This window comes from Oncorhynchus masou, chromosome 17 (genome assembly GCF_036934945.1).
Source record: "Oncorhynchus masou masou isolate Uvic2021 chromosome 17, UVic_Omas_1.1, whole genome shotgun sequence".
Taxonomy (NCBI): domain Eukaryota; kingdom Metazoa; phylum Chordata; class Actinopteri; order Salmoniformes; family Salmonidae; genus Oncorhynchus; species Oncorhynchus masou.
This window is the reverse complement of record NC_088228.1, coordinates 7,123,899-7,139,262: the sequence shown is the minus strand read 5'-3', so window position 1 is coordinate 7,139,262 and position 15,364 is coordinate 7,123,899. Positions and strand designations below refer to the sequence as shown.

Genomic DNA, 15,364 nt, shown 5'->3' with positions numbered 1-15,364 from the left:
GGTGTGTGCGTGTACTGCGGGTGTGTGCGTGTACTGCGGGTGTGTGCGTGTACTGCGGGTGTGTGCGTGTACTGCGGGTGTGTGAGTGTACTGCGGGTGTGTGAGTGTAATGCGGGTGTGTGAGTACTGCGGGTGTGTGAGTGTAATGAGGGTGTGTGAGTACTGCGGGTGTGTGAGTGTAATGAGGGTGTGTGTGTGTACTGCGGGTGTGTGAGTGTAATGAGGGTGTGTGTGTGTACTGCGGGTGTGTGTGTGTGTGTGTACTGCGGGTGTGTGTGTGCGTGTACTGCGGGTGTGTGCGTGTACTGCGGGTGTGTGCGTGTACTGCGGGTGTGTGCGTGTACTGCGGGTGTGTGCGTGTACTGCGGGTGTGTGCGTGTACTGCGGGTGTGTGAGTGTACTGCGGGTGTGTGTGTGTACTGCGGGTGTGTGAGTGTACTGCGGGTGTGTGAGTGTACTGCGGGTGTGTGAGTGTAATGCGGGTGTGTGAGTGTACTGCGGGTGTGTGAGTGTAATGAGGGTGTGTGTGTGTAATGAGGGTGTGTGAGTGTAATGATGGTGTGTGTGTGTACTGCGGGTGTGTGTGTGTGTGTACTGCGGGTGTGTGTGTGTGTACTGCGGGTGTGAGAGTGTACTGCGGGTGTGAGAGTGTACTGCGGGTGTGAGAGTGTACTGCGGGTGTGTGTGTGTGTGTACTGCGGGTGTGTGTGTGTGTGTGTGTACTGCGGGTGTGTGTGTGTGTGTACTGCGGGTGTGTGTGTGTGTGTACTGCGGGTGTGTGTGTGTACTGCGGGTGTGTGTGTGTACTGCGGGTGTGTGAGTGTACTGCGGGTGTGTGTGTGTACTGCGGGTGTGTGTGTGTACTGCGGGTGTGTGTGAGTGTACTGCGGGTGTGTGAGTGTACTGCGGGTGTGTGAGTGTACTGCGGGTGTGTGAGTGTACTGCGGGTGTGTGTGTACTGCGGGTGTGTGAGTGTACTGCGGGTGTGTGTGTGTACTGCGGGTGTGTGAGTGTACTACGGGTGAGTATTTGCGTCAGATTACAAATATGTGCCGGTATGTATTTGTATCCATTCTCAAATGTGTGTGTGCTTGTACGAGCGTAACCAAACAGAAGTACGTGCATAAGCATATCAGAGTAGATGTATACACTTGAGGAGGCAGAGAGAGTAAAGGGGAGCTATTGAACGTGACGTGGCTATCCTGTTCTGTAAAGAGCCATGGCATTGCGGAATACTCTGCCACCAGAGGTTTCTCAGGCAAAAAGCAAGTATAGCTTTAAAAAACATCACCTCTCCTCTTTCTATAGAGCTAATCTAACTTTACTGTGTATAAGAATATGAATATATGACATGTGTGAATAGTACATTTGTTGTGTCTTTCACTCTCTCTCACACACACACACACACACACACACACTTACTTCATTGTTATTTTGAATTTAATGTAATATCTTATATTCTTGTCTATTACTGCTCTGTACTTTGTAATGTATTTGTACGTTTTATGTGGACCCTAAGAATAGTAGCTGCTGCATGTGCAGTCACTAAACGAGATCCTAATAAAGTAAACTCAGCAAGGGGGTGGGGGGGGGCTATTGAACGTGACTACAAGGTGGTGTGACTTCACTCCTGACTCCCAAACAGCTGTAGGAGGAAGAAGAAGATGTAGACCACGTCCATGTAAAGGCACATCGCTCCGAACACGTGCTCCTCGGGACTCAGGGAGTACCGCCGGTTGCCCATCAGTAGCTGCACGTCAAAGGCCAAGAACTACAGAAGAGAGGAGGAGGAGAGGGAGAGCGAGAAGGAGAGAGAAAGAACAAAGGATGGGGGAGAAAGGAGACCATTACTCAAGGTCCTAGAAAACTAAGTCGTCACTAACATTCACATTTGGGGCTTTTTAGAAATACACCACATGACCAAAAGTATGTAGACACCTTTCTCGTCGAACATCTCATTCCAAAATCATGGGCATTAATATGGAGTTGGAACTAAGGGACCTAGACCGAACCATGAAAAAACAGCCCCAGACCATTATTTATCCTTCACCAAACTTTACAGTTGGTATTATGCATTGGGGCAGGTAGCGTTATCCTGGCATCCGCCAAACCCAGATGGTGAAGCATGATTCATCACTCCAGAGAACATGTTTCCACTGCTCCAGAGTCCAATGGCGGCGAGCTTTACACCACTCCAGTCGAAGCTTGGCATTGCGCATGGTGATCATAGGCTGCTCGGCCATGGTAACCCATTTCACGAAGCTCCCGAAGGACAGTCCTTGTGCTGACGTTGCTTCTAGAGGCAGTTTGGAACTCGGTAGTGAGTGTTGCAACAGATTTTTTTTTTTTACGCCCTGCACACTTCAGCACTCTACGTTCCTGTTCTGTGAGCTTGTTTGGGGTCTATACCACTTCACGGCTGAGCCGTTGTTGCACCTAGACGTTTTCCACTTCACAATAACAGTATTTACAGTTGACCGGGGCAGCTCAAGCAGGGCAGACATTTGATGAACTGGCTTGTTTGAAAGGTGGCATCCTATGACGGTGCCACGTTGAAAGTCACTGATCTCTTCACGTAAGGGCATTCTACTGCCAATGTTTTTCTAAATATATACATATTATTATTACATCCCCGTACATTGTGTGTTTAAGGTAGTTGTTGTGAATTTGTTCGATTACTTGTTAGATATTACTGCATTGTCGGAACTAGAAGCACAAGCATTTTCGCTACACTCACATTAACATCTGCTAACCATGTGTATGTGACCAATAAAATTTGATTTGATATATGGAGATTGCATGGCTGTGTGCTCGATTTTATACACCTGTTGGCAACAGGTGTGGCTGAAATTGCCTAACCCACTCATTTGAAGGGGTGTCCACATACTTTTGTGTGTGTGTGTGTGTGTGTGTATACATATATATAGTGTACATTCAGCCTTATATTTATACAGGTGATTCATTGCATTTAGATCAGAAATCTATTTTACAAGAGAAGAGACACCTGTCCTAACACCGCAGCAATCATACACACATTAAGTGGTGATTTTCAATGATAGATGATTAAGTACCAACGTGAAGACAAGGGCACCCAGTCCAGCGTACGCTGTCTGCAACCAAGGTATCTGTGAAAGACAAACGAGGTCAGAAAACGCAGCATAAAGAGAGACAGCCAGTCACAAATGAGAGGAGACGGTCCTGTCCAACAAGGTACAAACTCTAGTCGACCTTTCAGGTAAAATCACAAAGAGGTCAGTGGTAGAGTTTTGAGAAAGGTCCAGGTTCGTGATTATATCTCCGGATAGGCTGTGGACACACAGAGACGTATGAAGAAGCATATTCATTCAAACACTGTTCAACCGTTGTTTTCTTCCCCCGTCAACAGTTCAACCCATTTCTGCACAAAAGCGGACAGATTTTGTACGGACGCAAAATCTCTGTGTAGCCTTAACCTCAAGGACTTAAAGCTACAGTCTGTGATAAAATAACACATCAACCCCACCACTTGTTTTGTTAAACAGCTGAGGGATGAAAACATTTTTTTTTTTTTTTACATGGCCGGCGGATCATAGACTATTCGTTTTAAATTGACAATTTCTCTGTTATACTAATTTATATAATGAGCCCCCCCCCCCCCCTCCCCACCAAGATGGGCCGGCACGGTTGTCTGATAGGCTGAGCCGAGGTCATGTAAACTCGCGTTCAAAGTCAAACAAGGCATCAGCAAATTGACCTGCCCCGACTCTGTCATCAGATAGACACAGCCAAGATCATGGATCGTAAAAGACGGAAAGTTGGGAGCCGATAAACTTAGAAAAGAGCACCTTCTACATCGTCACCCCACCCCAAAATGTCAATTTGGTCCAACAGTAAAGTTCTTTACCCTCGTGCTTCCTTTAATGAACGTGTCTACCCTGAAGCTCATCAAGCATTTAGGACTTAGATTGTTCAATGAGTAGAAGTCTCTGACTATACTGTGCAATCCATTTCCTTTTAAATGTTTTATTTTATTTTATTGACAAACAAAATCGATCAATATTTATATATATATAAATATATCATTAATTTAAAGTTAAAAAAAAAAATGAATATACCAATCACAGACTGTAGCTTTAACAGGCATGTCGCTTACATATCCGAAGGGTGCGGTGAAGAGGAGCAACAGTCCCGTCACCATCAGCACCATCATGAGAGAGAAGAGCAGACCGTGACACGACGTAAAATCCACCTGGAACACAACGTCAAGACAAGACCGAAAACCAGGGGGCCACGTTCAGCAGGGAAACATAGCAAATAGAAATGTACTGAAAGAGAGCAGAAATGATTCATTATTTTACATGTCAGAGAGGCATCTGAACGTTTTTTTGCTCTGCTGAACATGACTAAGCATGACATGATGTCCAGTCAACCGAGTTAAATGATCAAAATGACGTCAAGTCAACCGAGCTAAATAATCGCAATGCCACTGCTTTCACAAAACAGAATGATTTAACTTGACAAGAGAAACACAGACTGTGCTGTTAGCCATCTGCTTGTAAAAGCTCACCTTGGTCTGGAAACAGAAGAGCGTGATGAACAGACACACCATGGCGGTAATGCCCACACACAGCATCACCACTTTAGTGTTGTGGTAGCTATGGACACAGAGGAAGGATAACCAAGTTACTACCACCTCTGATACACACAAAGTGACCGTCATAGACGGTCAAAAAAAAAAGTCACTAGACAGCATTTCCACACATATAGAAAAAGAGTGGACAGTCTACATTCACACACACAATTTACCTAGCCAGCATTCCTGCCATGTAAGACATTGCCAAAGTCTGGAGACAAGAAGAGGATCACAAACACACAAATATTACAGAGTAGTATGTATAGTAGGAATTGCATCTCACCTCAGTAGAATGGTCATAATATCATCGTGGCACTAACTAAGCATATCACTAACTGTCAAGCAGAGATGCAGTACCTCTGGCTGATACTTACAAATATCCCCAAGAGAATGAGGTTGGTGGGATACTGTCGCCTGTAAAAAGACAACGGGATACAATGACAACATTGTAGTATGAAGAGAGCACCAATTCAGGAGTTAAGACCTGGGAAGCATAGCCAGATAAAATCTTTTCACAAAATTTTTAAAAAATCTAAAAAAAATAAAAAAAACGTTCCAAAAATATCTAATAGCCATCAAAGAAAAATGTATCATGTTAAAGTGCCTCCATCTCTTACTTATGAAAGTATAAATTGAGAATGTTGTAAAGAAGAAGAATAAAAGGTGAATAAATTGGTAGAAATATAAAAAATAATAGTAAAAGTAAAGCTGGTAGTATTGACTAAAGAGTTGTCTTCTTACCGGGCACTTGTGCTGCAGACTAGCACCAGGTATGCCCCCATGAAGGTGATGCTGGAACAGGAACAGTTATGTGGTCACCAGATAGGAAGGTTGGCTCAGAGTGCCATATCAGTGCGCCTAAATCCAATGACGACAACACCACATCTAAAATGCTGGGGAATACCACCGAAATAACAACATTCCCCTGAAGGATCTACACACAGTGGTCGCCAACCTTTTCTGAGTCAAGATTACTTTCTGAGTCAAAACGCAAGCCAAGATCTACTGCTCAGATTTATTTTAAACATGAACATTAAGTCCTATGCAACATGAACCAATTAAAAACAGATCTGTAGCAATGAGGTTTGTGCAGTAGGCTATAGGCCCAATACATTATCACTACAAATTGGCTATACTTGAATTGCCCTGCCAATGTTGTTCTTCTGAGACCATTTTGAAATTATATTTACACTCAGGTAATAGATCATTTGTTGTATTACTTGTGAGGCACAGCTGAGTGAGCGTAATAATTGGCTTTTTTAACTGGACTGATGGTCTGCATCTGATGGTCAGTCTGTGGGGAGGGAGCAGCGGTAAGGCTGCCTATCACACATCTCACCATCCCTCGCTAAAAGAAGAGGGGACACGGTCTTACAGCTGATGGCGAAACTTTAAGTCGCATTGCATTACTTCTGCCTCATGCACCAATTCATATTTACTCCACAATGACCAGAGAAAGTGAAATATTCCGCGATTTAAAAAATAAAAAAAAAAAAGAAGAGACAAGACACTAATAACAACAACACAAGTGTGACAGAACAATTTGTTACATCCATTCATTGCAGCTACAGTGCTGGTTGTAGCATGAGTGGAAGTAGGGAGATTCTGTCTGTATTTTATGTCTCATAAAAGTTTTGAACAATGTATTGACAGTGCTGAATAACAACTTAAACATGAACTAACTCATAAAAACAGCAGCTCTTTGTTGTATTCGTTGTCTCTCTCTCTAGTCATTGGTTCAATTGTTTTTACATCTCAAAGTGTCAACTTTGCTGAGCGTCCGATTCTTCTTTTTTACGGTCTATGGCGCGAGGAAACTGTACAGACACGGTGCTCTGAGCTATCTGATTGGCCAGCGGTAGTCCTATAGGTGCACTTGATTTGATCTCCGGGTCTGCCAGGTAGGCGGAGTTCTACCTTCAGACATATGAAAGGGTTCAAAATGGAAACACTTTGCATCCCGGCGCTAGGGCTGCTGAATCAAGTGCACCTACTGCCAACAGAGTGAAATGAATACAAAAAATAAGAACGCAAGGCTTTATCGTTTTTTTTTTTTACAGAAATGTTTGGAGATCAACTAGGAATGCCTTGAAGATCGACCCGTCGATCTCAACTGACCGGTTGGTGACCAATGATCTACACAATAAATGGACAAGTTGCTGCTTTCAAGGTAAGAAAATGTCTTACCTTTAAATACCCAACTTCGACTTCGAGGTGAACATTGGGGTGAATCATCGTTTACCGTTAAGTCATTTTATGCATTAAGTCTATTTTACCAGTTTGGCATTGGTAGACAACACATAAAGTTGGAGATACTCACTATGAGGCAAGGTAGAGGATTCGATTGTACTGCACAAACTGCCGGACTGGTTCACTGTAAAGTTGAGCGAAAATACATTAGTTTTTAACAACTTATGAATCACACATTTTTCAGCTTCAGATATACAGATTTTTTTTACTTAGCCTCATCTTTATCAAACCATCCAGTGAGAAGCACAAAGCATGTACTGAGTGTACAAAACATTATGAACACCTGCTCTTTCCATGACAGGCTGACCAGGTGAATCCAGGTGAAAGCTATGATCCCTTATTGATGTTATGTTATTGACTTGTTAAATCCACTTCAAATCGGTGTAGATGAAGGAATGGGAGGAGACAGGTTAAAGAAGGATTTTTAAGCCTTGAGACAATTGAGAATGTGTGCCATTCAGGGGGTGAATGGGCAATACAAAACATTTGTGTCTTTGAGCGGGGTATATGGTAGTAGGTGCCAGGCGCACAGGTTTGTGTCAAGAACTGCAACGCCGCTGAGTTCACACTCAACAGTTTCCCATGTGTATCGAGAATGGTCCACCAACCAAAGGGACATCCAGCCAACTTGACACAACTGTGGGAAGCATTGGAGTCAACATGGGCCAGCATCCCTGTGGAATGCTTTGTAGAGTCCATGCCCAGACAAATTGAGGCTTTTCTTAAGGCAAATGTGGTGGCAATGCAATATTAGGAATCTGTTCTTAATGTTTCGTACACTCAGTATATGTATACTTTTTTGATCACAATATGGAGACAGCATTATCAAACAAAGTGTTTGTACAAGGTACAATGTTAAGGTGTTTGGGGTTTATTCAATTTGGAAAATAACCAGAGTTTGCGAGTGCAAAAAAAAAAAAACTTTGTAAATTGGGCTCTCAAATTTTTTCTGGAGTGTAGATTCATGTTAGTGGCCCTCACCAAAACGTGAAGAGAGCCACGATACCAAAGGTCACCAACAGTTGGACCATGAGGATAGAGAAAACCTGAGGATAGAAATAAGACATGTTAGAGAGTCTCTCACAAAAGGCCAGCTGAGAGAACTACACAGTACTGAGAGGCTAGCTGAGAGAACTACACAGTACTGAGACAGAAGACACTAATATTAAGCTTTACACAGTACTGAGGCGAATCGAGCCGAGCCAAACCAAGCTGCACTGAACTGCGCTGGTAACCATCCAACATAGTTGCCGAAGAAAATCATGTAAAAGTGACAGCGCAGTTTAGTTCAGGTCGGCACGATAGTATAGTGTGAAACAATCTATCTACCAGATAAGATTGATCTATGTTTCTATGGTTACATCTAGTGCTGTATTGATGAAATACCACTCACTGTGGGCACATGATTTCACGTTCTGACGGTAGTCTTTTGACAGTGATGTAAAGAGCGTTAAAAAAAACGATAGGACAGTGTCAGAAGAGGACGGTTGAGAGGATCAGTTAATGAAAGACTAAATGGGTCATTCCATATCAAAATGTTATTTATTTTTTATTTAAACAAGTCAGTTAAGAACAAATTCTTATTTACAATGACGGCCTACCAAAAGGCCTCCTGTGGGGATGCGGGCCCGGGATTTAAAATTTTTTCTTTTTTAAGAAATACAATATAAATAGAGGACAAAACACACATCACAACGAGAGACACAAAACTACATAAAGAGCACCTAAGACAACAACATAACAAGGCAGCAAAACATGACAACACGGTATGGTAGCAACACAACGCGACAACAACATGGTAGCAACACATCATGTTAGTAGCACAAAAACATGGTACAAACATTATTGGGCAAAGTCAGCAGCACAAAGGGCAAGAAGGTAGAGACAACAATACACCATACAAAGCAGCCATCACTGTCAGTAAGAGTGTCCATGATTGAGTCTTTGAAGAGATTGAGATAAAAAAACTGTCCAGATTGAGTGTTTGTTGCAGCTCGTTCCAGTTGCTAACTGCAGCGAACTGAAAAGACGAGCAACCCAGGGATGTGTGCGCTTTGGGGACCTTTAACAGAATGTGACGGGCAGAACGGGTGTTGTAGTAGATATCTCAGATATGGGGGAGTGAGGCCTAAGAGGGTTTTATAAATAAGCATCAACAAGTGGGTCTTGCGACGGGTATACAGAGATTTCCAGTTTACAGAGTATAGAGTGCAGTGATGTGTCCTATATGGAGCATTGTTGGCAAATTTGATGGCCGAATGGTAAAGAACATCTAGCCGCTCGAGAGCACCCTTACCTGCCGATCTATAAATTACCACTCTGTAATCTAGCATTGGTAGGATGGTCATCTGAATCAGGGTTAGTTTGGCAGCTGGGGTGAAAGGAGCGATTACGATAGAGGAAACCAAGTCTAGATGTAACTTTATCCTGCGGCTTTGATATGTACTGAGAAAAATACAGTGCACCGTCTAGCCATAGTCCCAAGTACATGTATGAGGCTCTAAACCCTCAGAGGTAGTGATAACACCTGTGGGAAGAGGTGCATTCGTCTTCCCAAACCACATAACCTTGTTCTGAACATCTCCAAAACAAAGGTCAAGGGTAGAGAAAGCTTTGTTGTAGAGCATTTAACACAAAATCCAGGGAGGGGCCAGCCGAGTATAAGGCTGTGTCTTCTGCATATAAATGGATGAGAGAGCTTCCTACTGCCTGAGCTATGTTGTTGATGTAAATTGAGAAGAGCGTGGGGCCTAGGATTGAGCCTTGGGGTACTCCCTTGGTGACAGGCAGTGGCTGAGACAGCAGATTTTCTGACTTTATACACTGCACTCTTTGACAGTGGTAGTTAGCAAACCAGGCCAAAGACCCCTTAGAGACACCAATACTTCTTAGCCGGCCCACAAGAATGGAATGGTCTAATGTATCAAAAGCTTTGGCCAAGTCAATAAAAATAGAGGCACAATATTGCTTAGAATCCAGGGCAATGGTGACATTATTGAGGACCTTTAAGGTTGCAGTGACACATCCATAACCTGAGCGGAAACCAGATTGCATACCAGAAAGAATACTATAGACACCAAGAAAGCCAGTCAGTTGACACGTTTTTCCAACACTTTTGATAAACAGGGCAAAATAGAAATCGGCCTATAACAGTTAGGATCAGCTTGATCTCCCCTTTAAATAAAGGACGAACTGTGGCTGCCTTCCAAGCAATGGGAACCTCCCCAGAAAGGAGAGACAAGTAAAACATGTTAGAGGTAGGCTTTGTGATGATAGGGGCAACAACCTTAAAGAAGAAAGGGTCTAAACCATCTGAAAGAGGATTCTAAACACAAGAAAGAGGATTCTGACACCCACAATTTCAGATTGTTCAGAATGGGTGTCATGACTTGTTGAAACAGGAAGCGGTTAAAAACACAAGATATGGTGACAAGGAGAAATCGAGTGTGGTTACAACAGGAAGTAAGCTCATTTTGGTCCTTTCAAATAAATAAATACAAATCCAGGAATGTAAATAAGAAGGGCACAGTGAAATGGCTAGATCAGGCAGAACAACATTTAGACATGGTGGTGCTACACATTAGTGCTGTATATAGGGTATTCACTCACTGCTGTGTATATATAGGGTGTTCACTCAATGTTGAGAAGAATGGGGCTATTCAAGAGGGTGATACGAAATTTAGGTCAAAGCGTTTTCTTTGCCCCATGTCATTATCAATTACATAGAATGAATCAGATTGTTTTCTACAATGTTATGGCGTTAACAGACTTGTACTTGACCGTGTTGATGAAATAAGAACGTTAATTTGCTGTGACCATTGCTAGTTTAGACTGTACCGCTCTTGGTTTTATCTCTTCCATATTTGGTATGTGAGGTGGTAACATTTGGAGGCGTTTCCACTGGTTGGACCAATCAAAATCAACTTGATACCTTTGTCATTTACACCTACAGATCCTTGGCTTTCATTGCCTATATTGGCGATCAAACTAAGTTGAGAGGGGCTGTTTCTATGGCAATTTAAAGAGAAAGACTCAGAAATACACAATGAAAACAAGAACAGATTGTCTTCGCGGAGGGTGGATATTTAAATTCAGTCTGTTAGCTTTGTAAATTAATATATACATTGCTCAAAAAAAGAAAGGGAACACTTAAACAACACAATGTAACTCCAAGTCAATCACACTTCTGTGAAATCAAACTGTCCACTTAGGAAGCAACACTGATTGACAATAAATTTCACATGCTGTTGTGCAAATGGAATAGAGGTGGAAATTATAGGCAATTAGCAAGACACCCCCAATAAAGGAGTGGTTCTGCAGGTGGTAACCACAGACCACTTCTCAGTTCCTATGCTTCCTGGCTGATGTTTTGGTCACTTTTGTATGCTGGCGGTGCTTTCACTCTAGTGGTAGCATGAGACGGAGTCTACAACCCACACAAGTGGTTCAGGTAGTGCAGCTCATCCAGGATGGCACATCAATGCGAGCTGTGGCAAGAAGGTTTGCTGTGTCTGTCAGCGTAGTGTCCAGAGCATGGAGGTGCTACCAGGAGACAGGCCAGTACATCAGGAGACGTGGAGGAGGCCGTAGGAGGGCAACAACCGCTACCGCAGCACCACTACCTCCACCATTGTGCAAGGAGGAGCACTGCCAGAGCCCTGCAAAATGACCTCCAGCAGGCCACAAATGTGCATGTGTCTGCTCAAACGGTCAGAAACAGACTACATGAGGGTGGTATGAGGGCCCGACATCCACAGCGCGCATCCAACCCGGAAGCCAGCCGCACCAATGTGTCGGAGGAAACACCGTGCACCTGGCAACCTTTGGTTAGCGCGCACTGCGCCCGGCCCGCCACAGGAGTCGCTGGTGCGCAATGAGACAAGGATATCCCTACCGGCCAATCCCTCCCTTACCCGGACGATGCTAGGCCAATTGTGAATCGCCCCACGGGCCTCCCGGTCGTGGCCGGTTACGACAGAATCTGGGCGCGAACCCAGAGTCTCTGGTGGCACAGCTGGCGCTGAAGTAACCACTGCGCCACCTGGGAGGCCCTGATTACTGTTTTTCTGACGTAATTTTCTATTGAATGGACATATTTGTATAGACTTTTAATTAATTAATCCTTTCATGGGTAAGCACTAGGTGCAAATATAGGAAAGCAACGCAGAGAGGTTTGGGAGACAAAAGTTGTCCGGAGAACTCATTAGAAATTGATGGCAGATCGATCCAAAGTGCTTGGCTATTCCATGAATGGCTTATTTCTCTGATCATTGTCTTGTATCAGAAACACCTGTAAATTATACAAATCACCATTAATAGCATACAGCAGAATTTTTTTTACATGAACCGAACCAAAACCTCATGAACACCTCTTGAACGTGGTGAGCCTTTGTCAATAAAAATATGTTGACAAAAAAAAAAGACAAAAAAAAGGGACACTAGAGCCTCTCACTTTGCGAATGAACATACGTCGGATGTTCTTGTCCTCCCAGTTGCTTCCATCCATGCTGTCGCTGGTGCTGGGGTCAGAGAAGGGAGAGGACATGTCAGAAGCGTAGGGGTTGGTGTAGCCCGGGCCTAACAGAGGCAGAAAAAGAGAATTAGAAGAGGAGAGGAAAACTGGGCAAAATAAAATGGCGCTCATCTCATTTCGGAACAGACCGTGTCATTGAAAACTCAGCTCAGAACTTATTGCAACAACAAAAAGGTTGGGATGCAACAGATCTGGAGAATGTATTGCAAATCCACACTCGTTTTTACATGTATAGACTAAAAATCTATTTTCTGGACATTGTTCAATGAAGTACTTGAAGTTAGTGATCTGGTCTCTCTTAACGTGATCATTTTGCAGCGATACAATCGGGCCCAGAGGGTGGGGGGGGGGGGGGGGGTGAAAGGACAATACTCTTGGGAGTAACAGCGGTCACGCAATGACCACACCAAGACAGTTATGATGAACAAGCAAGGCTAAACTCTGTGTCCATAAAACGGGATTAGGGAGAACGTTATAAAACGGGATTAGGGAGAATGTTATAAAACAAGATTAGGTATTTTTTTAGGATCCCCATTAGCTGTTGCAAAAGCAGCAGATACTCTTCCTGGGGTCCAACGCAAAACATGAAACATTACATAATACAGAACATCAATAGACAAGAACAGCTCAAGGACATAACTACATTTAAAAAAAAATAAAGGCACACGTAGCCTACATATCAATGCATGCACACAGAATATCTAGGTCAGGGAGAACATTATAAAACAGCATAAAAAAGGGGGGGTTAGTTTGGACATAGCAATTCCATTTCTATAAGATAAGGACGTAGACCATGTTTCCCCTTGACTCACTGGGACTGGGGTGCACGTAGGCCCAGCTGGTGTGGATGGGCACCGGTGGAGGGGGCATGGGGGGCAGGTTGTCGCTGTAGGGGGGCATTGCCACCATCACTCCACCGTACGTCTGCTCCTTGTCCCCTGCAATGGCTTCAGCGTAACTCGGCGGGGCGGCCGGTAGACTCATGGGTGAGGTGAGGCAGTCTGTGTGGGGAAAAAGCTGAGGATGACAAAGGACGTTGAGACTTAAACAATCTTTAATTTCTATCCCCTCAACTCCACTCTTTCGACGTTTGCAAATCTGAAGGAACCGGATAGACCTGAGCAGTGTGTCAGAAACCAAACTCTCCATAGCCATTAGAAGGTTACACGTATCCTGGCTGTCTGTTCAGAACTGTAAACATTGAAGGGGTAAACTTAGGGCAGGGGTGCCAATCCTCCTCTCAGAGAACTGCGGCATCTGCAGGCTTTTGGTCCAGCCCTGCATAAACACACTTAATTCAACATCGAGAAGAAGTTGATTAGTCGGGTATGTTAGACTGGGGCTGGTACAAAATCCTGCATGAGACCATGGCATGAGAGGTAGCTGTTCTTAGAGAAAATGTGTTGGCTCGTTAGCTTGCTACTAACGTTAGTGTTGACTAGTTCTCACAAGGTGAAAATATTGATTCTGCGCATAACACAACAGGTGGCTAACTCAACTCTAGCTAGCAAGCTATTAGCCGACGCTCTATAGAAGTCTAGCATATTAGCTAGCATTACAAAAAAATGCATTAAAACGCATCATCTGTAATGTTACAATTGACACTATTTGCCATCGTTGCTAAAAACGAGAAGGAACAGCTAAATTAGCTAGCTAGTTACTGTAGCTAGCTGTAAGCTTGCTAGCTAACGAGTATCCCATCCACTTTTGTACTATTAGCCAGGTAACATTATATCTGTTATTTTTACATGTCATTGCTGGACTGCGGATATGCAATAATTTCAAGTTGTCGTGTAGACTAGTTAAATGCCAATGAAACAATGAGTTTTACCTGTTACACAGTTGCCAATCGATCAATGACCCAAATAATAACGGGCATAGAAAGCGTAATGCAATGCGGGATCCTTGAGACGTCCCTAAACCATAAAGGCCGGTTTAGACTTTGTCTATCGACATGTCTGTAGACAATTCGAAAGGGACAAGTGTCGCTGATCAAAACTACATTTTAATTTATACTCCGGTAGAATATCTATAGACCTGTCGGTTTCCCTGGGAAACAGACAGATTAAAATAATAATAATAATAATAATTCAACTTTGACCCTGTCGCTGCGTCCGTTGTTATGGTTACCTGACTGGTTAAAATGATTTGCGTTCAAGACAAATGGGAGCTTTGGAAAAAATAAATAAAAATAAGAGGTCAAATCATGACGTCCGTGATCTTCAGGTCTGAACTCTACAAAGAGGCCCGAATTCTCAAATTGGAATTACGAGTTGGAAGACCATTCAAATCGATTTTTCCCATTCAGGACTAGTTCTCAATTATCTTGTGAGTTTATTTTTCTATAATCATTTTAAAAAATAATATAAAGTTAATTAAGAAGTTGTCAGTTATGCTCTGGTCATTATTTGAACTGGCTTGGCCGCTAGCTAGCTAACAAGATGGAAACGAACCAAAATATTGTTTAGAAAGTTGATTGTATAGTTGCCTGGCTTTACTAGATTTGTTTTTAAAAGGATGGGTTTATTGGCATTAACAGTGGCTACCCGTCATTCAGGGCAGCATGATATTTTGGCATTAATACGTGTCACATATCAGTTTATAAACCATGTAAAAAAAAATATATCATTTGAGTTAATAAAGCTGCATACAAACATGGTCTCTTTTTTTGTTTTCTTGAGTAAGGCAGTTGTTTCAGCCGAGCTAAGTGCTTTCTGTGGGGCAAACCAGCATACAATTTGGAACGTTGCGCTGTGATTGGCACAGTGTTCTGTCACTCATGGGGACACTACCTCACCGCCAAGTCTTAAGGGTAGAGCTAGAAAATTCTGGCCCCTTGGGTGCTGCCATAGAGTTACATTAGATGTGCCCATCCAAGAAGGCTCGAGGTTATTGGCCACAGATAAAATGAAGTCAAATCACGTTATATATACAGAAGCTTTGATTGGACTGATCATGTCAACATCATA

The 15,364-nt window shown here is 43.2% G+C and overlaps 1 protein-coding gene across 2 annotated transcripts; it reads right to left on the bottom strand.

Annotated features, from left to right (window-relative positions):
* Positions 1-1,624: 1,624 nt before the first annotated feature.
* On the bottom strand, positions 1,625-14,295 carry faim2a (Fas apoptotic inhibitory molecule 2a). 2 transcript variants are annotated; one of them, XM_064992104.1, is made up of 12 exons: positions 14,227-14,295; positions 13,208-13,412; positions 12,315-12,439; positions 7,844-7,908; positions 6,933-6,986; positions 5,354-5,404; positions 4,987-5,026; positions 4,786-4,823; positions 4,547-4,634; positions 4,133-4,228; positions 3,072-3,125; positions 1,625-1,771 (listed from the first exon to the last, which is right to left on the bottom strand). In XM_064992104.1, exons 2-12 carry the CDS (start codon positions 13,377-13,379, stop codon positions 1,625-1,627), a joined length of 930 nt encoding a protein of 309 aa, XP_064848176.1. In that variant the 5' UTR covers positions 13,380-13,412; positions 14,227-14,295. The 2 variants fall into 2 exon arrangements, with proteins under 2 accessions (XP_064848176.1, XP_064848177.1); XM_064992105.1 differs by having other exon boundaries at positions 13,208-13,396; positions 14,227-14,280.
* Between the last annotated feature and the right edge of the window lie 1,069 nt (positions 14,296-15,364).

Excerpts from the sequence above, each read along its gene's own strand:
- faim2a (XM_064992104.1), bottom strand. The coding sequence starts at position 13,379 with ATGAGTCTACCGGCCGCCCCGCCGAGTTACGCTGAAGCCATTGCAGGG. Across the intron at positions 12,440-13,207 it reads CTACGTGCACCCCAGTCCCA|GCCCGGGCTACACCAACCCC; the intron begins GTGAGTCAAGGG and ends TGCCTCTGTTAG. Across the intron at positions 5,027-5,353 it reads GTCTGCAGCACAAGTGCCCG|GCGACAGTATCCCACCAACC; the intron begins GTAAGAAGACAA and ends GTCTTTTTACAG.